This window comes from Symphalangus syndactylus, chromosome 20 (genome assembly GCF_028878055.3).
Source record: "Symphalangus syndactylus isolate Jambi chromosome 20, NHGRI_mSymSyn1-v2.1_pri, whole genome shotgun sequence".
Taxonomy (NCBI): domain Eukaryota; kingdom Metazoa; phylum Chordata; class Mammalia; order Primates; family Hylobatidae; genus Symphalangus; species Symphalangus syndactylus.
In genome coordinates this window covers 56,523,926-56,549,616 of record NC_072442.2, presented here as the reverse complement: position 1 = coordinate 56,549,616, position 25,691 = coordinate 56,523,926, and the positions used below count along the sequence as shown (strand labels likewise).

At 41.8% G+C, this 25,691-nt stretch overlaps 1 protein-coding gene across 1 annotated transcript in view; it reads left to right on the top strand.

Moving 5' to 3' along the window:
* The window catches only part of DNAH9 (dynein axonemal heavy chain 9), a 369,577-nt gene that overhangs the window by 235,737 nt on the left and 108,149 nt on the right, over positions 1-25,691 (top strand). Inside the window, exons 50-52 of the mRNA XM_055258020.2 lie at positions 14,923-15,348; positions 22,103-22,222; positions 24,568-24,756. Coding sequence (XP_055113995.2) covers positions 14,923-15,348; positions 22,103-22,222; positions 24,568-24,756 — 735 coding nt within the window. The remainder of the gene's footprint in view (positions 1-14,922; positions 15,349-22,102; positions 22,223-24,567; positions 24,757-25,691) is intronic.

Below are 25,691 nucleotides of genomic sequence, written 5' to 3'. Positions count from 1 at the left end.
GTTGTTGGTGGTGGTGGTGGTGATGTTGTCATAACCAGAATTATCACTTCTGTTTCCACAAAATTGCAAACAAAATGAACATTTATAAATACTGTTGGTTAATTTGATTAATTGATAGATTGAAATAAATAATAGGTATGTAACTTGAGAAGTGATGGAATAGGATACTGAAAATCACACTGGATTTGAAGTCTAGACAACAGAAGTAAAATTCATTTTTAATGAGTACCTACTATGTGCCAGGTAATATGATAGATGCTGTCCTTGAACAAGTGTATAGCTTGGTACAAGTCACTGATGTCCTTGATTCCTCGGTTTCTTTTCCCTAGTATTAGAGAGGGGCAAACAGGAATTAACAGGCTCTTTATGTCACTTTACACTCCCATCCAATCTATTAACAAATTACTTTCAAAATATATCCAAAATTCAAATGCTTTGGATCCTCCCTACTGCTACCACTCAGGTCCAAGCCACCATCATCTCTGCCTTGGACTATGGCAATAGCCCCTAAGTTGCTCTCTCTGCTGCTCCCCATAATCTAACACTGTCTTTGCCCGTTACAGCAGTCTGAGTAATCTTTTTGTAAAACAGGTGTTTGACCATATCATCTCTGTGTTCAGAATCTTCCATGGTTTCCCATCACATTCAGAATAAAACCCAAAGATGTCACCATGGCCTAAAAGGCCCTCCATTATTTTGCCTGTGCCACCTCTTCTGCATCAGTTACTACTCTTCCTTTTTTCTTTCTATTCCACCCACACCAACCTTCTTGCTGAGTCTCAAATGCTCCAAGCACAGTCCCACCCCAGGACCTTTGAACTAGTGCTTGCCTCTGCATGGAAGGTTCATCTTCCAAGTATCTCCATGGTTCCCCACTCTTCTTTCAAGTGTTTGCCCAAAAGTCACCTCATCAGGAAGCAAATAACAAAGGCATTCATTAATTTCAGAAAAATAGTAGGATATACAAGAAAGAAAAAATCCAAAGCGAATAGTTATAGTCATATTCATGTGCATACTGAATGTTAATTTAACTAAAAGTCTGATATAACCATAATGGGGAGAGGGAAAGGAGGTCAGTAACGATAACTAAATATTCACATTCTACAGTAGGAAGTCACTTGATAATGTCTTAAATGAAAAAGTAGCAGCATAAGCATGTTCTTTATCAATAAGGAGTAAAATCTAGAAGTAATGGTGGAAGAAATTGAAAGTGGTGGACTTCCGGAGAGACAGAACTGGCATGAAATGGGCATGTGTTTTGTTCCCAGCCTTGTAGCAGTATTACAGCTTGTAAACTATGTGCATGTGTTACTTTAGCAGAAATAAAAATTTAAACATTTCACTGATTTGAGATCACAGAAGAAGGCATAGCCAACTGCCTGGCCAGGTAGGAAATAGGGAAGAGAAACCCCATGAAGCAGATAGTATAAAGATAAGTGTTTTACTAGATGGAGAAGATGGTAGAAAAGAACATCCCAGGAAGAAGCAACCTCTGCAAAGACCCAGATGAACAAAGGGTGTGGTATATCTGAGCTGTGGGTACAGAAGTGGGTGCCTTAGAAGCTGATGTGGCAGGGGAGGCTCTAAAGGTGGGTTGAACAAGACAATTAACAGTCCATCCATCACTAAGAAGTTTAACTGTAGACCAGCTCACAATCTACAGGTGGCAATTCATTACTGGGTTGCAACAGCGCTTTTTTATGAAATAGAATGGTCCACGTACACCACCTGTTGTAGGGACGAATATTGCTCCATGAACCCAAGGACTCCTCGACTATCCTTAAACCCTTCTGCACTCACAGGACTCTGGTATTTAAGGACCATTTCTCTGTTTTCTCATTATTTTCAAAGTTAACAATAAATCTTTAGCTAATACATAAAGAGTACCTATAAATCAGAGGTGGGTAGTAAGTCTCTGCACATTTTAAGTCTCCATTTTGGCAGTTTTATTTTGTTTTTGTAGCTGAACTAAAATAAATCTAGTATAACTTTTCCTGCCTTCATTTAGAAATGGTTTATCTTGCAATGTCATGGCCTCCCTCCCACCCCCTCAGAGTTACTTAGAATGGTCTATTCATTTCCCATGCATTGTTTTTTACAGTGAACTTATATCTTCTTATACAAATAATAGGTAATAGCATTTTTGTTGCTGAAAATAACTCAAGGGCCAGGCACGGTGGCTCACGCCTGTAATCCCAGCATTTTGGGAGGCCAAGGTGGGCAGATCACGAGGTCAGGAGATCGAGACCATCCTGGCTAACATGGTGAAACCCCGTCTCTACTAAAAATACAAAAAATTAGCCAGGCGTGGTGGTGGGCACCTGTAGTCCCAGCTACTCGGGAGGCTGAGGCAGGGGAATGGCGTGGACCCAGGAGGCGGAGCTTGCAGTGAGCCGAGATTGCGCCACTGCACTCCAGCCTGGGTGACAGAGCGAGACTCCGTCTCAAAAAAGAAGAAGAAAAGAAATGAAATAGTATAGAATATATACGGTCAACATAAAGTTACCCTTACTTCAGCCCCTGACCTCTCCTAATGATGGCTCCTATAATAATTTGGGGTGTGTCTATTTCAGCAGTTTTTCTACACATTGATATTTGTATTAATGCACATATAAAAAAAATACAAATGGATATTACCAAATTACTTTCCCTCTTGTTTTACTGTATGTATTTAAGGTATGATGCTTTTGATATGCATATACATAGTAAAATGATTGCCACAGTCAAGCAAATTAACATATTCACCACCTCACATAGTTATGTTTATGTATGTACGGTGAGAGCACCTAAAATCTGCTTTCTTAGCAAATTTCCCATATACAATAATATGTGTTGGTGAAAGTGTGAAGAAATGGGAATGCTTGTGCACTGTTGGTGAGGATGCAGATTGGTACAGCTGCTATGGAAAACAGTGTACAAAGGCTTCTCAAAACATTAAAAGTAGAAATAGCATATGACCCAGCAATCCCTCTTTTGGGTATATACCCAAGGGAAATGAAATCAACACCTCATAGAGATATCTGCACTCCTTTATTCATTGCAGCCTCATTCCCAAAAGCCAAAATATGGAGAAAACATAAATGTCCATTGACATTATACAAGAAAGACATTCTGCATTTGCAACAACACAGATGAGCCTAGAAGACATTATGCTAAGTGAAATGAGTCAGACATAAACAGAAATACACTGTGTGGTCTCACCTACATGTGGAATCTCACTTTCCCTCTTGATACAAGATTATTTTATTTCATGCCAGTACAGGTATTGAAACCTCATTTATTTAATGCTTCGTAGTACTCTGTCTTCTAATAGTACTGCTTTCTATTTAATTATTTATCTATTTTTGAGCACTTAGTTTATTTTTTCCCATACAGTTTTCCTTGTACATATATCTTTATTGTTTGTGTGTAAGAATTTCTCTGGGCAAACAAGAAGTACAATTGCTTGACAGAACAACATGATAGGCTAAATAATGCCTCTCCCCCAAAGAGTTCCACATCCTAATCTCTGAAGCATGTGAATGTTGCCTCATATAACAAACGTGACTTTGCGGATATCATTAAGTTAAGGATCTTGAGACAGGCGGATTATCTGGGATTATCCAGGTGGGCCCTAAGTAATCACAAGGGTCCATAGAAGAGAGAGAAAAAAGGTCGGAAGAAGGAAGTGACGTGATGACAGAGGCAGTGGAAAGAAAATATTGTGTGATATGGGGCCATGAGCCAAGGAATTGGACAACCTCTGGAAGCTGAAAAGGGTGTGCAACGGATTCTCTACGAAAGCTTCCAGAAGGAATCAGCCCTCCCAACCCCTTGATTTTAGGACTTGTGACCTCCAGAACAGCAAGATAGTATATCCATGTTGGTTTGAGTCAGGAAGTTTGTTGTAACTTGTTATGGAAACAATAGAAACCTCTTAAAATAATATGCTCTTTTTTATAAATACATTCCGCCAAATTCCTGTCCAAAATAGCTGTTCTTACAGTTCTGAACACTGCTCCTCCCACATCCTGGCCAACCTTAGATATTTTTAGTCACTTCAGTTTTACTCAATGAAATGACTTTTTAATTTCTCACTTTTATTTTAACTTTAAGTGGTTTCATTCTAATGAGACTGGGTGTTGATCAAAGAAAATGATCAAGGCAAGTCTCAATCATTTTAGGAGGTTTATTTGCCAAGGTTAAGGATATGCCCAGGAAAGAACGCAGAGCCACGAGAAAAATGTGGTCCATGCTTGTTCCAAAGAGGCTCTGGGAACCTCCGTGTTTAAAAGGAAAGGAGCAGGTATTGAGGAAAGAGAAAAAACATTTTTAAAGGGTGTGGGTAAGTTAACAGGCAAATGGTTGCATCCTTTTGAGTCTTTGTTCAGCCATTCCCATGTGAGAGGAGGGTAGGGGAATAGTCACTTATGCATCCATCTCGCTTAGTGAATCTGCATTTTTACGGAAGATAATATAAACATAGGGCAGAGGAAGCAATCAGACATGTATTTGTCTCAGGTGAACAGAAGGATGATTTTGAGTTATGTCCTTTGTCCCGTACCTGTGAAGATAAGCTGTCAATTTACATTGTCAGGGTGAAATTCAGCAGAACTGTTTTAGGATAAAGATCTTGGGGCCCACAAGGAATTTCCTTGGGGGCAAATTGTGAGGGAAGTATGTAGATTTTTTTATCGTTGTAGCTATTTTATTTAGGAACCAAGTGAGAGGCAGGTTTGCGTGACCCAGTTCACAGCTTGACTTTTCCCTTTGGCTTAGTGAGTTTGGGGTTCTGAGATTCATTTTCCTTTCACATGGGCATCTTTTCAAATCTTTAGATTTCTTTTTCTGTTCATTACCTATTCAGATCCTATGCCCATTTTCTTACAAGGTAGTTTTCCTTCTTTTTATTTCCTTCCTTTCTTTCTTTTTATACAGTTTCTCATTATAAACTTTTGCTATGCGTCCCTTGGTGTATGTATGTTGTAATATTGTTCCCAGTCTGTTATTTGTCCTCTAACTTAATATTAACAAGTAATAAAAAAAGATTTTATAATCAAATAATTTGGGGAATTCTAGGAGAAGTCAGGGTCTTCATTATAAGCTTAATACTAAAAGTGATAGCTATAGCACATGAAAATAAAACCTCAGATTGATCTAACTTATTAATGGTGATGTAAGATATCAATGTGAAATACTAGTAAGTTGACTTTAGCAATTTATTCAAACAATATGCCACCAACTGGTAAAGTTAATTTAGTATATAATGCTATTTATGTATGCATACCCAAGCATACATTAAAAAGAAAAGCTTTGTAGTCACTGTGTTGTTAGTCAGGGTTCTCTAGAGGGACAGAACTGATAGGATAGATGTATATATGAAGTAGATTTTATTAAGGAGTATTGACTCCTACCATCGCAAAGTGAAGCTCCACAACAGGCTATCTGCAAGCTGAGGATCATGGAAGCCAGTCTGGGTCCCAAAACCTCAAAAGTAGGGAAGCTGACAGTGCAGCCTTCAGTCTGTGGCCAAAGGTCTGAAAGCCCCTGGGAAACAACTGGTGTAAGTCCAAGAGTCCAAAGGCTGAAGAACTTGGCGTCTGATGTTAGAGGGCAGAAAGCATCCCGCATGGGAGATAGATGAAGGCCAGAAGACGCAGCAAGTCAGCTTCTCCCACCTTCTCCTGCCTGCTTTATTCTAGCTATTCTAGCAGTGCTGGCAGCTGATTAAATGGCGCCCACCCAAACTGAGGGTGGGTCTGCCTCTCCCAGTCCACTGACTCAGATGTTAATCTCCTTTGGCAACACCCTCACAGACACACCCAGGAACAATACTTTGCATCCTTCAATCCAATCAAGTTGACACTTCATGTTAACCATCACGGTCACCTTGAGAAATGTCAAAATGATATTTAACACAATTCAGCATCTGTTCCTCGTTAAAACTCTCAGTAAAGTAGGAATAAAATAATATTTGGCTGTTTCGCTAGCAGATGGAAACCAATCCCAGTCCAGGAGCAAAACATTCCATCTAATGATAGAACCCAAGAGGCATTATCATTAACATAGAGAAAGTGCAATGACAGCTACAGCTCCCTTCGCTACTATAATTCAAAAATGTGTCCTAGATTGCTAGCCAAAGCAATAATAAATTTAAAAATCTTAATCACCTAAATGTTGTGAAATATCAAACGTAATATTATTTATGGATGATATAAAAAATAAATAAAAGGGAAAGTTAAGGACTCATTGCAAAATAAATTTTAAAATGCAATACCTTTCCTAATATCCACAATAGCCAGTTAGAAAACATATTTTCAAAATAACAACCAAAACATATGGTACAAATAAGTGTAAAGAAATGTGTTGAAACTGTGAAGAAAACTACATATCCTTATTGAAGGATATTTTAAAAGATATGAATAAACATATATACTTTGTGTACTGGGAGATTCAATTTTATAAGGACACTATTTCTCCAATTTACTTAAAAGTAAAATACTACTCTAATTGAACTCCAATTTGATTTTTGGCATATTTGTCTCTACTGTTATTAAAAGTTCTTATCATTTAACCAATTATTAAAGATCCAATAACCTACATGTTCAACAATATAAAGTTAGTCAAATAAATTATGTATATTCAGATGGAAGAAAAGTGTGCATTATTTATTTTAAATCATATTTGCAAAAATAATTGACAAGAAAAACTTTAAGATTTTATTTTCAGTAAAACAGTAGGTTCAAAATTAGTATAGTGATTGATATGTATATTTGTATATATACATATATGTGTGTTTGTGTGTGTGTGTGTGTGTATATATATATATACACATAGAGAGAGGGAGAGGGAGAATAATAGAGAGATATAAAAAAGAAAGCTACTGAATGAATCACACCAGCACATAATGTTTTATCTCTGGTTAATAAAATTATGAATCTTGTTTTTATCTTTATCTTAATATTCCACAATAAGTATATACTCTTAATAAATGGACAAAACAGTATTATCTTGTAGAACAGTTAAGAATAATAAAGAAATAAAACTGTAAAAGAACTAGAAAACTTCTCAAAAGTTTTCAGATCAGTTTTTAGGTATGTGAACGGTCTTTCTAAATGCAGAAACGAAGAACTATATTCAGAACAGAGCTGTTAAATGTGACTTCATAAAAGCTTTAAATTTCTGTAGATCACAAAATACCATAAACACTCTTTTGCATTAAATAGAAGTTTAATAATTTATTATAATCTTGAAGGGAAAAGTCCAGATTGTATTTTGATATTTTGTACATTAATATATTACTACAACATGAAGAAAGATTTTTTTGAAATTTTGTTTTAGTCATTTCCTTTGAAGTCACATCATGGTAACAGAGTCTCACTCTGTTGCCCAGGCTGGAGTGCAGTGGAGCGATCTCGGCTCACTGCAACTTACACCTCCTGGATTCAAGTGATTCTCCTGCCTCACCCTCCAGAGTAGCTGGGATTGCAGGCGCACACCACCATGCCCGACTAATTTTTTGTATTTTTGGTAGAGATGGGGTTTCACCATGCTGGCCAGGCTGGTCTCAAACTCCTGACCTTGTGATCCACCTGCTTCGGCCTCCCAAAGTGCTCGGATTACAGGCATGAGCCACCATACCCAGCCAGTAACATCTTTTTTTATTATTTAACTTTTATTTTAAGTTCAGGGTACATGTGATACAGATAAACTTGTGTCATGAAGGTTTGTTGTACAGATTATTTCATCACCCAGATACTAAGCCTAGGACCCAATACTGGAGTGAGATTGTATTTCATTGTGGTTTTGATTTGCATTTCTCTAATGATTAGCTATGTTGAGCTTTTTTTCATAGGTTTGTTGGCCACATGAATGTCTTCTTTTGAGAAGTGTCTGTTCGTGTCCTTTGTCCACTTTTTAATGAGGTGGTTTTTTTCTTGTAAATTTAAGTTCCTTGTAGGTGCTGGATAGTAGACTTTTGTCAGATCCAAGCTTTCAAAAATTTTCTCCTATTCTGTACGTTCTCTGTTCACCCTGTTGATAGTTTTCTTTGCTGTGCAGAAGCTCTTTAGTTTAATTAGATCTCATTTGTCAATTTTTGCTTTTGTTGCAATTGCTTTTGGTATCTTTGTCATGATATCCTTGCTCATTCCTATGTCCAGAATGGTATTGCCTAGGTTGTCTTCTTGGGTTTTTATAATTTTGGGTTTTACATTTAAGTCTTTAATCCATCTTGAGTTAATTTTTGTATATGTTGTAAGGAAGGGGTCCAGTTTCAATCATCTACATATGGCTAGCCAGTTATCTCATCACCATTTATTGAATAGGGAGTCTTTTCCTCATAACTTGTTTTTGTCAGGTTTGTTGAAGATCAAATGGGTGTGGGTGCGTGGCCTTATATTTCTGGGTTCTCTATTCTGTTCCATTGGTCTGGTCTATGTGTCTGTTTTTGTGCCAGTGCCATAAACAAAATTTTAAAAGACATTTGCAACACATATGTGAAAAGAGTAAATATTCTCTATATATGAAAAGCTCTCGTGAATTGTGCTGGGAATCTCCCATTTGTTCTGCTCCCCTCCTCTTATTGCCCCCAACCCAGTTACACTTTGCCATTCCCAACTCTGTTCTTTCCCTAACCTGGGAGACTTGATTTGTATGAATTTACATCAATGGACTGCCTTTGCCCTCTAGGTTTTTGTGACCTTTGGCCATGCTGAGTATCAGAAGGTCATAGGAAGGAGAAAGAGAGTGAGATCCCAGTAGTCATTTCTTTGGCCTCCACCTGCCCTCCGCTAACGGTTCGGTTACAGCTCGTGTAGGGCTCCTTCTCCAGTGCGCGCTCTCTCTCTCTCTCTCCAGGTTCTGCTAACCCCTCCTCTCCCTTGTCTCCTCAAGCCCAGAGTGGAAATGGAACCACTCCAGCTCCACTCACCCTAACATTACTAGCCCAGAGTAATGTACTCTCTCGTAGGTCTCTTCAGTCTACACTTTCATAAATAGTTCCTTTAGTTAACTTTCCTCAAAAGAGCTAGTGTGTTGTATCATCATTTTGCCTGCAGAAACCCTAACAATTACAGTAATCAAAAAGAAAAAGATAAATAGCCCAGTAGAAATGTAGGCAAAGGACAAGAACAAATAACTCACAAAATAAAAACTCCAAATAGTTTATCAACGTGAAAAAAAAATTTATCATCACTAGTAAATACACATATATTTGCATAATATGCATACGTTAATTAAACCAATGTTGTCATCTTATTTTTAATCTATCCTTTTTTAAATTTAAATAATATTTGCCAGTGTTGAAAGGATGGGAGTGCATATAGGTTATCTCAAATACTGATGCTTGGGATTGAAATTTCTGAGAAATAATAATTATTACTACTAATAATTTAATAAATTGAATAATTATTGAATAAATCGAATAATTATTAAATAATTTAATAATTATTAATGATAATTTGTACAAAGAATACTAAAAATGTTTTTACCCTTTGACCCGGCAAATCCCACTTCCAAGAAAATTGCCATAAGTAACTAAAATTTTCACAAAGATTTATATAGAACAACGTTCAGCAAAGCATTATCTGTGAGGTAAATTCTGGGAAATGACTTACGTTTTTAGAAATTAGATAAATTTTAGATAAAGTGTGGATTGTCCATATACAGACTTTTAAAAAATCCTCTCTAGAAGAACTGATGACCTTCTCTCACACCTCTTATCAGTGGCGTGATCTTGGCTCACTGCAAGCTCCGCCTCCTGGGTTCACGCCATTCTCCTGCCTCAGCCTCCCGAGTAGCTGGGACTACAGGTGCCCACCACCACGCCCGGCTAATTTTTTGTATTTTTAGTAGAGACAGGGTTTCACCTTGGTCTCGATCTCCTGACCTCATGATCCACCCGCCTCGGCCTCCCAAAGTGCTGGGATTAAAAGCATGAGCCACCGCGCCCGGCCACCTCTTTGTAAAAGTATTCATAAGTTCTGCCTACACTAGCTCCAAAATATGTCCCAAATCCAATCACTTCTCACCATCTCCCCTGCAAAAAGCCTGGACCAAGCCAGCTTCAGTTCCCTGCCTAGACGGATAAGCTGCCTCCTGAATCTCTTGTTCCTCATCCACCCTCCCCTGCCACAGTGTGTCCGCACTGCAACAAGCATATCTCAGAGCATAAGCCACATCATTCCATTCCCTGCCGAAAACACACCAGTGGCTTCCCAGTGAAATTGGAGTAAAATCCATACTCCTCATACCCCTCCCCATGGCCTCCGGAGCCTCTGGTGGTCTGGCTCCGACTGCCTCTCAGCCATCCTTTCCACCACTCTCTGGACTGTCCTCCCCACTGTACATCACAGCCAAGCTTGCTTCTGCCACAGGCCTTTACACTTGCTTGCTCAGCAGCCTGGAACAGTCTTCCTGCAGTCTGTAGAGCTGGCCATTTCCCATCATTGAGATCCCAGTGAAATGTAGCTTCTTGAATATGCCTTCCCAGAGGAAGAGACCTTCCTAGCTAACTTGGCATCATGACATTCCAATAATTCTGTCTCATGAGCCCTTGTGTTTTTCTCAGTATTTAAAATATCAAAGATGTATCTCTTTGTTGCCTGTCTCCACCACCAGAATGAGCAAAAGGACTTTGCCTTTCTTGTATCCCCGTCACTCACACTGAATGCCTAATACACACTAAATAATATTTGTCCAATGATGACTGCACACATATTGATTCATTCATTTATTCACTCAACAAAGACTTTTTGACTGCCCTTCCTATGCCAGGCACTGCTCTGGGTACATGTGATACATCCATGAGGGAAGATCCCTGCCTCTCTGAAGCTTATACGCTAGCAGAAATAAGAGGCAAGAGATAATAAATACAATTTCAAAGTGACTTATGTAATGTAGTAGAGCACGACAGATGCTGTGGGGAAAAAAGAAAAATGTGGAGTAGAGTAGGAGAAGCAATGAGGCTGGGCATCTGGAGAGGTTGGGTGGGAGGAGGCAGAGGTGGTAGGCCTTCTTAGGAAGGAGACATTTGAGAAAAACTTGGAGAAGAACAAATGCATCAGGCAGATATTTGGGGAAGAGCAGCCACACAGCTAGAATAATAGTCCTAAGACAGAAGTGGAGTGGAGCCCAGAGCGCCTGTGCCTAACAGTTTCTGCCTTCTGAGAAATGTTTCTCCCAGGCTGGGCACGGTGGCTCACACCTGTAATCCCAGCACTTTGGGAGGCCGAGGCGGGCGGATCATTTGAGGTCAGGAGTTCAAGATCAGCCTGACCAACATAGTGAAACCCTGTCTCTACTACTATACAAAAACTAGCCAGGTGTGGTGGCGGGCGCCTGTAATCCCAGCTACTTGGGAGGCTGAGGCAGGAGAATTGCCTGAACCCGGGAGGTATAGGTTGCAGTGAGCCAAGATCATGTCACTGCACTCCAGCCTGGGCGACAGTGTGAGACTCCATCTCAAAAAAAAAAAAAAAAAAAAAGTTTCTTCTAGCCTTGTGTTTCTATTAGCACCACACTGCTATATCTGCCTGCCCCATGCGAACTGGCTTGAGGGCCCGTGCTTAGCCAAACAAGATCTTTATCCAGGGCCTTTTTAAATTTTGACTTGCATTGGATAAAAAGTCTCTTTCCCTTCTCTTTCCATCCAATCACTCAACACATATTTTGACAAGCATTTACTACATAATTTCTTCTGTTCTAGGCACTGGGGCTTCCATGGTTAGCAAGATAAATGGGAGTCCCTGCTTTCATGAAGGGGAGGGATAGAGTAAGTCAACAAGGAAAAACTGAGAATCGTTTCGGGTTCTCTGAAGGAAATCATCATGGCTCTAGGATGGGAAATGACTAAGAAGGGGAGGTTGGTGGGTAGAGTCTTACATGGTGGGGGTCGTTTAAAATTGAGGTTGTTTTGTCGTTGTTGTTTGAGATGGAGTTTCATTCTTGTCACCCAGGCTGGAGTGCAATGGCATGATCTTGGCTCCTTGCAACCTCCGCCTCGTGAGTTCAAGCGATTCTCCTGCCTCAGAGTAGCTGGAGTTACAGGCGCCTGCCATCACACCCAGCTAATCTTTGTATTTTTAGTACAGATGGGGTTTTCACCGTGTTGGCCAGGCTGGTCTCGAACTCCTGACCTTAGGTGATCCCACTTCTCAGTCTCCCAAAGTACTGGGATTACAGGCGTGAGCCACCGTGCCCAGCCAGAATTGAGATCTTGGTGGATGCAGAGGTATCAGCCATGCGAATGTCTTAGGAGAAAGTGTTCCGGGCAGGGACCTGAGGTGGCAATGAGCTTGGCAAGTCAATACACTGAAATAAGGTGATTACAGCTACAGCCTAGTGAGAAAAGGAGAAAGTGGGCCATAGTCAGAGAGTTAGACCGTGTGCCTTCCAACATGAAGAAACTGGGGTGTAAAAAAGCAACCCACACACAGGGAGACAGGGAAGGAAGAGAAAGTCCACAGAGCCCTGCCGACAACATTCAGAATGGGATTCCACTCATCATACTGCCAGCTCCATGGCTGCCCTTGCCAGACACTCAAGTGAGAAAATCTCCCTCTGTACTTCATCTAGGGTTTCTGTCACTAAAACCAAAAGAGTCATGATTAATTTATAGATATATATGAATATGAAAAAGACTGGAAGGAGAAGTTACTGTACATGGAAACATCGACAGTGATATATCTGGGTTATAAAATTCATTTTCATCTCTGTACATTGCTTAACTTATGCTGTTTTAAAATCATGGCATTCTTTGGTTACATTTGTATTTTCTCACTTTGCCCTCTGTCACCTCAGGGGGCCGTGACGACAGGTGTGCTGGTATCCCTCTCACACCTGTGCTGCCCACCCCCCTGCCCTCACAGGTGTATTGAGACCAAATGTGAATTCCATTGCAAGAATGAAAGGAGCATTTGCCACAGTACTTCCATTCGGAGCTAGAAATAATTCTCTTTGTGGATCAAGAGCACTTCAAATTAATTTGGCATAAGAATCTAATTTTTGAAATCAAGATTTCCCCCCACTGACAAAGTTAGCGCCATAAGCAAATGGTTTCACAGCATTTTAAGAGCCTCCAGCTATACTGGGGCTCCACTGCCCTAATAGGAAGCGATAGGGAGCTGGGCGTGGGAGTCTGCAATGTATCTTTCACGGATATTTCTTTCACCTGGCAGACAGCCTAATGCTTAGCTGTCTGACCCACGACCAGGGGGTCCCTCACATGGGAAATTTGTTTATATTGGCGGATCCCCTTGTGGCTCTTGTCCAATCCATGTCCAGTTTATGCCTGCCTGACCATCACTCTGAGCTAGGAGCTCAGCCCGGTACCAGGATAAAACCCAGGCTGGAGCAGCCCCTGGTTCTTCAGATGGAAGGCGCGAACTCAGTACACCACCACAATAGGAAACACATTCAAACATTTTTACTTACAGATCCTGAGCAGAGAGAATGCAATGAGTTGGGAGGGTAGTGCTCTGTCCCTGGGTCATGAGAGGTAGGAATGAAGAGTGAGGCAGAGAGAAAGAGAAGTGCATAGAAGTGCATGGCAACCGGCAGTATATGTAAGAGATATATATAAGAAAGTGTGTGTGTGTATATATATATATATATATATATATATATACACATAATATATATACATAATATATATATACACATAATATATACACATAATATATATATACACATAATATATATATACATAATATATATATACATAATATATATACACATAATATATATATACACATAATATATATACACATAATATATATATACATTATATATATACATAATATATATGTGAAAGTGTGTATATATAAAAGAAAGTAGGATGTATATATTTAAAGAAAGTATATATAAGAAATATATTTCTCATATTTAATATAAGATATATCTTATGTTAATATATAAGTATATATAAGAAAAGTAGGATGTGGGTCACTTTAGGTTTTCAGCAAATGCCTCAATGGTCCCTTTAAAGAAGTGGCAGGAACGCAGGGAGCTGCTGCCTAGGAGAGACCCACATTCTCTGGCTGTTGGCTTGAGTCATCTGGGTGTGGCCTAGAACTGGAAACCGTGTCCAGGGTGACTGAACCCTGCTTCTGGTATGAGCAAGTTAAACCTGTATTCGAAATGGATGCCCACGCAACAGGAAATTAGAATTCCCTACACCTGGTGGTAGGATTCTCACTGAATGTCATAGCAGGCCTTAAATCAACTTCATACACGTTTATGATACCATTTTATGTACAGAGTAGTGAGTTCTCCTGCCCCCAATTTACAGATGAAGGTGGCAAGGTCTGGAAGGTTTAAATGATTTGCCAAGATCAACCCTTTCAGCCGTGTCTTTCTGGAACAAGTGAAACTCTGAGCAAAGGACAAACCCAGCATCAGGCAGAGCAGCTGACTCACAGGCTGTGCCTTGCTTTCTGTCTGAATTATTTCTTGGCAGAAAATGCTGTTTTGCTATCAGGACAGTCAAGTGTAGTTAGAACAAGCTCATGGAACAAAGCAGTTTAATTAAGGAAAAAAACATTACTTGGGTTACAGTGCTATTCTCTCCAATCCAAGATGGAAATTAATTTATAATAACCTTATCTTTTATTCATAGCATGCTGCATATTTCAGAGTATGTCGGCATCCTTGTATTTCTCAGTTGAATGTGAAATAATTGTGTGTTTCTAATGGGCTGCGAGTCAGTTCAAGTGCTGAAAGAACATAGCTGAGTCTTGGCTAACCATTCAGAGAAGTCTGAAGCCACTGGGGAGTGGCTTTGGTTTCCTTTTGATGAGTCATGATATTTAAAATTCAGAGGGCTGCTGCAGGCTTCAAAGCAGCCCTTTCAAACTGGTCACTCCACAACCTAACTCCATCAGTGGCGGAGGACAAAGAAAGCCCATTCATGTTCCCCTAACGACCCTCCTTCTCTTTTCCCAGACCAACCTGACGGAGCTGAAGTCATTTGGCTCTCCGCCTCTGGCCGTCAGCAATGTCAGCGCTGCGGTGATGGTGCTGATGGCCCCCGGGGGTAGGGTTCCCAAGGACCGGAGCTGGAAGGCTGCTAAGGTCACCATGGCCAAAGTGGATGGCTTCCTGGACTCGCTAATGAACTTCAACAAAGAGAACATTCACGAGAACTGCCTCAAAGCCATCAGGCCGTATCTGCAAGACCCCGAGTTCAATCCGGAGTTTGTGGCCACCAAATCCTATGCGGCTGCAGGCCTCTGCTCCTGGGTCATCAACATTGTGAGATTTTATGAGGTGTTCTGTGATGTGGAACCCAAGCGCCAGGCCCTGAGCAGAGCCACCGCGGACCTCACAGCTGCCCAGGAGAAGCTGGCCGCCATCAAAGCCAAGATCGCTGTGAGTGACCCCAGAGCCCCTCACCCTGCTAATCCGCCTCCAATACAAACAACGCTCTTCGGTCACCGTCTAACACCTAACGTTATGGTTTTTAAAGAGAAGCGGGAAAACCACATTTTCATGCAAAATCTCATTTTTCAGTAGAGGCAACTTTTTACATTTCTTTCTCAAACACTGTATAGGCCAAACAAGACAGTTCCACTGGACCCACTGGTTTATAAGCTGTGGTCCTAAAAGGTTTTCTTCTTTTCTGAACAAAAGGTTAAAATTTTGAGACTTTTTCTCTTTCTCCTTGGAAATGTAGATTTTAGCCACCTTACCCTTTTTACCTATTCCCTTCAGTTCTAGCCAACTATCTGCCTGTGTCACTCTCAGTAGCATGGATGTGTGGAAATGTGTCAGCTGTCTGCATTGTTTTGTGGAAGTTCTTTAAAGCAAGTTATATACTGTGACTTAGTGGGTGGCCCCTGGTCCATAAATATAAAACTGTGAGGGTCATTAGCTTTTATAAACTCATGTAGATATTGTTATTATGTCTGCTTCACCCGGGATTTGGAGATGGGGATGGTGATCTTGGATTCACATCTATTTGGGGAGATTGTCCTTGTCAACCTGAAATAATTGAAAGGATCAGAATTCATTTTTTTTTTTAGTCTGTAGAGGCAGGGTCTCCCTATGTTGCCCAGGTCGGTCTTGAACTCCTGGGCTCAAGTGATCCTCCCACCTCAGCCTCCCAAAGTACTGGGATTACAGATATGAGCCACTGAGCCCAGCCCAGAATCCAGCTTCAAGAGTTGATTTAAGTGAAAAACTGGCAGTGGCCATTCGGAAAACATGAACTCGAAAGAGATAGAGTGAGTGCTCCAAAGAGATAGAGTGAGTGCTCCTACTTACATAGGCAGAAAACAAAGAAATGTTCTATAATAGGCTGGTTTATGAGTTACAACAATTTAATTACAGTTTTCTGTACAGCTTGTTTCACTTCCTTTCCAATTTAAAAGAGTGTATTTAACCTTCCATCTTAGCTAATGTGGAGTCTTTGTGTGAGAAAGATAAAAGGGAGGTTAATCTATAACAAAGATCAGCAATGAAGCTGGAAAGAGTCTTCCCTGGTGCCCTTTAGTCATTCGCAATGTTTTACAAGACGGTGTAGGTAAGGAAAAAGGCCCATTTATAATCAGAGAAACAAAGGCTGCAACTGCCTGGGTTATAGCTACCTGTCCTATGATGCGAGACCTATAATCACATTACCTTAAGGCTCAAAATAGTTTAAAGTTCCAACAGCTTAGATCTTGAATTACTTACTTTCATACCCTTGAACTTCACCTTTCCCACAAAAATTTATACTAACAAAGTAACAGGTAGAAATCAGAATCCTGGAGGATAGCATAGCAGCTAAAAATCTGTCCCTCCACATACCTTAGTTCCAATCCAAGCTGTAATATTTACTGATTGTGTGACCTTTAGAAAGGTTTCCAAAATGCCCAAATCTGAGCTTCCCGAAGTAGAGTGGACGCAGTAATAGTACCTGCTTCATTTGACTATTGTAAGGATTAAAGGATGTGATGTGTATAAAGCATGAGACTAGAGCCCAGCCCATGATGAAGGGAGCAGCAGGAGCTGCCACCCCTGCTGTGAGCATGACCATAACTGCTCAACCACTACTGCCCCATTTACAGCATGTGCCGTCTACCACATGCACATCCAACCTCGTGCATGGACTCAATCACGGCTGTGATCAAGTTCAATCCAGAAAATTTTCTGGATCTTTAATTTCTATATGTGCATTCCAGGCAAATAAGATTCTTGCTACACATTTGTCATGAAGATAAGGAGCATTTTACAAGTTGTGGAAGATTGGATTGTAGACATGCCGTATGCCTCATGTGACATGGGTTTATTGATTATTAGATTAAAATCTATGGAAAAAGGCTCTAGATCAAAGATCCTTGAGACCAATCTCTCTATTTAAAAAGATACTTTAGGCCAGGTGCAGTGGCTCATGCCTGTAATCCCAGGACTTTGGGAGGTCAAGGCAGGAGGATCATGAGGTCGGGAGATTGAGACCATCCGGGCCAACATGGTGAAATTCCGTCTCCACTAAAAATACAAAAAAAAAAAAAAATTAGCTGAGTATGGTGGCGGGCACCTGTAGTCCCAGCTACTCAGGAGGCTGAGTCAGGAGAATGAAGTGAACCCAGGAGGCGGAGCTTGCAGTGAGCCATGATCAGGCCACTGCACTCCAGCCTGGGTGACAGAGTGAGACTCTGTCTCAGGAAAAAAAAAAAAAAAAAGAACTTTGGCAAAGCAACTCACCTCCTCTCAATATGCTTGTTTTATAATGCACGTGTTCATGGACTAGTTTACTTAAAACAGATGATAATCACCATAACAATGGCTCCCTTCAAAGAACGTCACATGCAAGACACCGTCACATCCCCATTCCTGAATTTATTTTTTATTTTTAGAGAAAGGATCTTGCTGTGTTGCCCAGGCTGGTCTTGAACTCTTGGCCTCAAGTGAACTTCTTGCCTTGGCCTCCCAGAGAGCTAGGATTACAGGCAGTCTACAGGCATGAGCCACCATGTTCGGCCCATATTCCTGCTTTTTGGGAGGAAAAGATCTCCCGATAATTTTTATATTTTTCAGTCTCTTCCAGAAAAGTATAACAAGAACTGCATTTTCAAAGACTCTTGACTCAAGTTATTTTAACTAAAGGAACAGTTGGTGCAAAGAGAATGTTTTCAAAATGTTTATACCTTTCCAGTAGCCAACATTCACATGATGGGCCCACTCAACCTGCGAAAGCAATAAGAATATTTTAAAAATCCTTGGCTACCTTTGGAAGGCACTTCTTTTCTGCCAAAATATTTTCTGGAAAAAAAAATGTATTCTTGCTTTTAACAACCTCCTCTCTATCCTCCACTTATACACATCCCCGTCAACATCCCAGGAATGTGGGCACTCCCTGCTAATAACACAGGAGATGGGCTAACACCCAGCCCTAACCTGGAGACCCACCCAGGGCAAGAAGATTCTTTCCTATATGCTGCAAGGTCATTCCCAGCCTAGTCCAATCTCACATACACACACCCAAGTCTTACTTTTAGGATTTTATGATAATTCCAAGTAAATAATTTTATATTCAGAATACAGAAAGTGGGGGGAAAGCATATTTCAAGACAGATTTCAGTTCGATTACTGTATGCAGGACATTATATAGTTTGGATATTTGTTCCTGCCCAAATCTCATGTTGAACTGTAATCCCCAGTGCCAGAGATGAGGCCTGGTGGGAGGCGTTTGTGTCGTCAGGAGAATCCTTTATAGCTTGGTGCTGTCTTTATGACAGTGAGTGAGTTCTTGTGATATCCGGTCATTTAAAAGTATGTGGCACCTGCCCCCCGCAACTCCCTCTTGCTCCTGCTCTGGCCATGTGATGTGCTCCTGCTTTGCCTTCCACCATGAGTAAAAGCTCCCCGAGGCCTCCCCAGAGGAAGATGCCAGCAGTATGCTTCCTATACAGCCTGCAGAACCATGAGCCCATGAAACCTCATTTCTTATAAATTACCCAGTCTCAGGTATTTCTTTATAGCAATGCAAGAACGGCCTAATACAGAATGGAAATACATAAAAATGTTAACAGTGGTGGTGATCTCTGGGGGATGAATTTTGGATGGTTGTTTTGTCTAATCTACATTTTCTTTTGTTCTATAGTGAAGGTATATTAATGTTACGATTTATAAAAATAATAGTAAGAACAAGGGAGGCATTTTCCTTGAGCATATAATCACACACGGAGTGAAATATCAAATAGTAGAGAAAGGCTTCTGATGAGAAACAAGAATCCCCTTTAATTCTTGTATCTGTTTCTGGTGCTTGAGAGCACATCAGAGCCTGCTACCTAGCAGCTCAACTGTGTTCTAGTTGGCCCACACAGTCTATTTGCAGATGATTTAATTAATTGCCAATATTTAAAACAGCAGGTACTTTTACGTAAAAATCTTATTTTAGGCCAGTCTAAAAATAATCGAAAGATTCTCATATGTCATTAATTGACCCTAAAGTTAAGTAATGGCTTCCCATTCACATGGTTTTGCTCATTTTGTCATAATCCCCACCAACTTCTATTTTTTTCAACACTAGACTCATCTGACAAGTTTCCATTATCTTCCCACTTTCTGATCACTTGAATTTCTGACTTCTGTCCACGTGTTATGCTGATATCTATTTCTTGATGTATCTTATCGAGGCAGTTGACCTTCTGCTAGCTAGCTAAGGCTATAAGTTGTTCATTTCCATGTCTTCCCAATATAGTTACAGTAACCAGTTTTATTAGGTTAGCACAAAAGTAACTGTGGTTTTTGCCATTACCTTAAGGGCTGGCACAGTGCCTCATGCCTGTAATCTCAGCACTTTGGGAGGCTGAGGTGGTTGCATCACCATCACCTGAGGTCAGAAGTTCAAGACCAGCCTGACCAACAATGGTGAAACCCAATTTCTACTAAAAATACAAAATTAACCAGGCGTGGTGGTGCACACCTGTAATCTCGGCTACTTGGGAGGCTAAGGCAGGAGAATCACTTGAACCCAGGATGCAGAGGTTGCAGTGAGCCAAGATTGCACCATTGTACTCCAGCATGGGCAGCAAGAGGGAAACCCCGTCCCCTGTCTCAAAAAAAAAAAAAAAAAAAAAAGAGTAATGACACAAACTGCAATTATAGCCGGGCATGGTGGCTCACGCCTGTAATCCCAGCATTTTGGGAGGCCGAGACGGGTGAATCATCTGAGGTCAGGAGTTTGAGACCACCCTGGCCCACATGGTGAAACCCCATCTCTACTTAAAATACAAAATTAGCTGGGCATGCTGGTGAGCGCCTGTAATCCCAGCTACTCGGGAGGCTGAGGCAGAAGAATTGCTTGAACCTGGAAGGTGGAGGGTGCAGTGAGCTGAGATCATGCCATTGCACTCCAGCCTGGGTGACAGAGCGAGACTCTGTCTCAAAAAAAAAAAAAAAAAAAAATGCAGTTACTTTTCTGCCAATCTAACAGTTAATGTAACCTTTATTTCCTATTTTTATGTTCTATTACATAGAGGCAGCTCCCTTGGAGCTCTCAGCTTTCAAGATGTGTTAGTCTATTCTTGCATTACTGTAAAGAAATACCTGAGGCTGGGTAATTTGTAAAGAAAAGAAGTTTAGTTGGCTCACAGTTCTGCAGGTTTTACAGGAAGCATGATGCTGGCTTCTGGCGAGGCCTTAGGAAGCTTACAATCATGGCCAAAGGCAATGGGGAGCCAGCATGTCATATGGCAAGAGAGACAAGAGGGAGGTCCCAGACTCTTTTAAACAACCAGATCTTCTCTGAACTAACTGATCAAGAACTCATTTACCAGCAAGGGAATGATGCGAAACCATTCATGAAAGACCCGCCTCCATGATCCAATCACGTCCCACCAGCCCCCACCTCCAATACTGGGAATCACATTTCAGCCTGAGATTTGGAGGAGACAGACATCCAAACCATATCACAAGATGACGCTCTTACCCCTGCCTTCAGCTCCCTTCCTTCTACTTCCCAACTTTTGTTATTACTGCTTATCATTACTTTTGCTTTGTGGTCACCAAAACTGAAAATACATTCTCTTCTGCAACCAAAATTAAGTGACCCATGCTCTGTCCATAGACTGATCTGCAAAGTTAAATCTGTTGGACTCCCTCACCCTCCAAATGGCCCTCACCAATTTGCTTGGTGTAATGGGCTTATGACTATTTTAATTGCTTTATAATCATTTTAGAGAAGTCTTGGGAAGTGTAGGAGGTAAATGAGCATGGCCAGTCTGCCATCCTTAATTGGATGGCCCACCACCTGATTTTTAAACTGCTTGGATGTTTAAACTTGGCCCTACATTGATTTCTCTTGTGCCTTAGTAATGACCACCAAAGCAGCCTGAACCCCAGTTATTGCACAGACCTGAGATGTATTTGGAGGTATCTGCTGTGTGTCCATGTATCTTTGTGTGTAAAAATATGTACTTGGAGGACAACAAAAGCTACGTGCTTCAATTTTAAATTCTTAATACATTTTTTAAAAATTGAAATTATGTCTTTTTTATGTTCCTATACATCATGTTAATGGGAGAGACTAGATGAGGTTAAGTAAAAGTTACCTTGTACTCTAGGACCTTAGAGCCGGTAGAGGACTTAGATGCCAGACAGCCCAGCCCCAGATGAGCTGCAGCAGATACTGGCAGTTGTCCTCCCTGGCCCACATGGGTTGCTGTTGACCTTTTTCATGCTAACCCCAGTTTTGATGTGTTCTTGCTTCTAATAGCAGCACCTGCACCATTTTGACAGGCTACTGGAACCCATTTTTCTCCAACTCAAGCAGAGGCAGAATGTATACACCCTTCCCCCCATCCACATCCCTCACACCTTGTAGCGTTCAACACCTCGATGACCGCGGTGGTGGGGTGTGAAGCTCAGCTCTCTCGTCTTGGAGCAGGACATCTCTGGATGTCCACTCCACCCTCCCACTGCAGGATCAAGATGAAGTCCTTGCTAGGACCTGCCTGAGATCTTCCCCAAATGTGCCTTCATTTCCTTCTCTGCCCTGCTTTCCCTGGTGCCATAGGAAAGCCCCCGCAGAGTGCTTCCTTCAGATTCAGAACCACCTCCATGTGAACCCTCATCTAATGAGCACTGGTAGTTACATGGGCTGAAATGACTGATGGTCCTTGTATTCCTTCCTAAACAGCACCTTAATGAAAACCTGGCAAAGCTCACAGCCAGGTTTGAGAAAGCAACAGCAGACAAACTCAAATGTCAGCAAGAAGCCGAAGTGACCGCAGGCACCATCTCCCTTGCCAACCGCCTGGTGAGTGTAAGCCACAGCAGCCCGAGCTGTAATTATATTAGCAGGCTTGTCAAATGCCATGGAGGTGCAAGATAGATAAGCACAGCACAGCAGTGCTTCGACTTGGAGGGAAGTATTAAAATGTGCAGAAATGCAGGAATTGAGTCTAAGGAAAATGTGGATGCATAAACCCTGATCTGGTCAAAGGAGTTTTCTTATAGACATGGTTGGGAGGATGGGAGCACTGGATCTATCAGGCAGCTCATGCAAAATGGGAACACGCTTATATTCATGTGTATTGACCAGAGGAAACATTACAAGACAAAGCTAGCATTTTATAGGCAAACCGTGACGTTCCTATCTATGTAACATTTCATTACAAGGGTGTGGCCAACATTAGGAACTGAGATAGAAACAGAAAAGAATGAGACCTACTGACCCTGAGTATTTCAGAAAACACACACACAGACACATATATACACACACGCTCTGGCCTTCCTGGGAAATCAAGTCTGCAGGTCAGGGCAGCGGTGCTTGTGTTATGAGTGTTTGTTTCTGCATAACAAATTACTCCAAAACTTAGTGATTTTGCACAATAGCCATTTCATAGTATCTCTCAAGTTTGTTGAGGGCAGGGCTCAGCTGGCCAGGTTTTCTGCTCCATGTGGCCATGACTGGGGTCACTTGGTACATTCAGCTGGTGGCTGGGCTGGAGGCCTCCAAGATGACTTCCTTCACATGCTGGGCATCTTGGCAGTGATGATTGGAAGGGAGGGTGCAGCTGGTCCTCTCTCCTTTCCTCAGGGCCTCTCCACACACTCTCTCTAGCAGGGTAGTCGGACATCTTACATAGTAACTCAGGACATCAAGGACAAGTGTCCCAAGAGGCAGGAAGTGGAAAGTCCCAATATCTGAAGGCCTGGGACTGAAAACTGGCACAACAGCACTTCCGCTGTACTCTGTAGGTCAAAGCAGTCACAGATTAAAGGGCAGAGAGCACAGACAGCAACTCTTAATGACAGGAATGTCAAAGAATTTACAGCCTTTTAAAATCCCCTATGGCTTGTATTTCTCTTCCCATATATCAGCTAAGACTCTGCAAAGCAAGTCAAATAGATATGATTTCTCTTCAAGCTAGAGACTTTACAGCCCCCTCCTCACCAGTGAAGGGAAGTACACTCCACACCTGTTGACATTTATTCCAGCCACCATTGAATTACACAGCTGAGCCAGATGTTTTAATTTGGGGAGCAGTGAGTCATAGCCATCACTGAATGGAGCTGTGATGTAATGAAGACCTGCCATACCCAAATGTGTGTCTGTGCAGTTGTCACTGGACCAGCTTCTGTGTGGCTTTGAGATTATCCGTTTAGCTGAACAGTTCAGTTTAGAGACAGCAACTCTTGCCAGTGTGCAAGAAGTCCTCCAGATCTCCTAGCTGGCCTGCCTTCCATTCAGCTCCCTGCTTGGTTTCCGAACTTAGTGCAGCCTGCTCTGCCTGGCTGGAGCACTTTCTGAGTCAATGCTCGTGGGAGGCAGTGTGGCACTCTGCTCTAGGAGTCAGGATGTTTAGGCTCTGAAGCCACCCCTGTCTCTACCGACCTAGAGATTCTGGTGAGATATTTGGACTTTCTGACCTTTGTGTAATCTGAAAACAGGCATGTGAATGACTGGGTTGGCAAATCTCTAAGGTCTTTCCAGACTCTGACGTTCCATGATGTTATCATTAGAAGAAAAAATAAAGGGTGAGTCCTAACACAGAAGCAAAGTTCCGCCATACCACTAACAGTCCTCTGTAGAAAGGATGGCTCTCCTCCCAGGGAGACTGTACCAACCCGAAGAGGGCTGGGGGGTCAGGACTTTGTACACACCCATGAGCTTACCATGCTTCTCTGTGTCTCAATTAGCACATCTGTCTCCTCGCCCGCTGTGAATTATTTATGGTGCATGGACTTGATATTGTCTATTTTCATTTCCCCAGCATTTGGAAAGGAGAAAGAAGTGGCTAATTTTCTAACATGTTCCACAGACCAGGTATTGTGCTAAATAATAACCATACATGATTATATTTCATCCTCTCAACAACCCTTTGATTGAGTGGTATCAGTCTCCACACATAGAAAGAGCAGAATCAAACCCTGTCATCTTTCCATGGTTCATGTGATGCATGACACAGAATGGGGGCTTGTGTACTGAAAGCTTTGCTACAGGCAGCGCAAATCCCCATTGATGGAAAGGGCCATATAAGTGATATTCTGCCTCTTCCCGCTATGAAGCGTGCAGTGGGCGCTCTCCATGATGGAATCATGGCTCTATGACCTGCTGTGTAACATGCCTCCTCTCCTCTCTGGCTTTTGAAATGGTAGGTTGGAGGACTCGCTTCTGAAAACGTGAGGTGGGCAGACGCTGTGCAGAACTTCAAACAGCAGGAAAGGACGTTATGTGGAGACATTTTACTTATAACGGCTTTCATTTCCTACCTTGGCTTCTTCACAAAGAAATATCGGCAGAGCCTCCTGGACGGAACTTGGAGGCCCTACCTGAGCCAGCTGAAAGTACGTATGGCCTGAATTTCTCCCGACCACATCAGCATTTGGGCACCAATGGGAAGACATCACGGTCATAATTCACATCCTCTGGTGTCCTCCTGCACACTCACCCCCATCACCCCCTGAGCACCAGGTGTGAAACCTGCGTACCCGTGTCCTTCCACACTGCCTTGCATTGCTGCCCACTGCCCTCCAGGCCACCTGGGGGCAGCACCTCTCCTCTGAATGCAGTCCTCCATGGGAACACTAGTCCTCTTCCCCGCGGGCTGTCTCCTAGCAATCCTTAAAGCTGTGAAACCTGGGAGATAGAAAAAAAAACCATTTTCGTCTCTGATCTCCCCACTCCAGAGCCAAACTTCATAGGAGCAGTCAGGGGAAGTTCCCTTTCGCAGATCCTACATTGCACGTTGTTACTGAGCTCCAAAGCTACACAGCTTGTGCCAGTGACTCACAGATATCCTTCCTCTGCTTCCGTCTTGCATGATCCCATGAACAGCTGCTCACATGCTTCTTATGGGGGCAGTTCAGCTTGTCCTCTTCATGCGGTTGGGTGGATGGTACTCCCAACTCATCCCTTTACATCACCCCCACGCCCAACGTAACAAAGTGAGGAAATACTGGGTTTCCCATTAAAGGGGATTCAAAGTTGTACTTGGACCCGAGCATCAGAAGAAGTCCTAATATTTCCTTGGCACTTTCACATCACTCATAGCAAACCACAAATACTCCCTATGTATTTAGCGTGTCCTGCCACTCCACTATACAGGAGGCACACAAAACGTGCAAGACCGGGATACCTTTGGCAAGTTCCCAGTCCACTTGAGGAGATTAGGCTCATAAAAGTCAGTGAGGGTGAAAGTCAGCCCTAAATTTCACAACATAAGGTAAAAGCTGTATTCCAGATCTATTTGTAAGTAGAACCTTAGAACAAAAACTCTTTC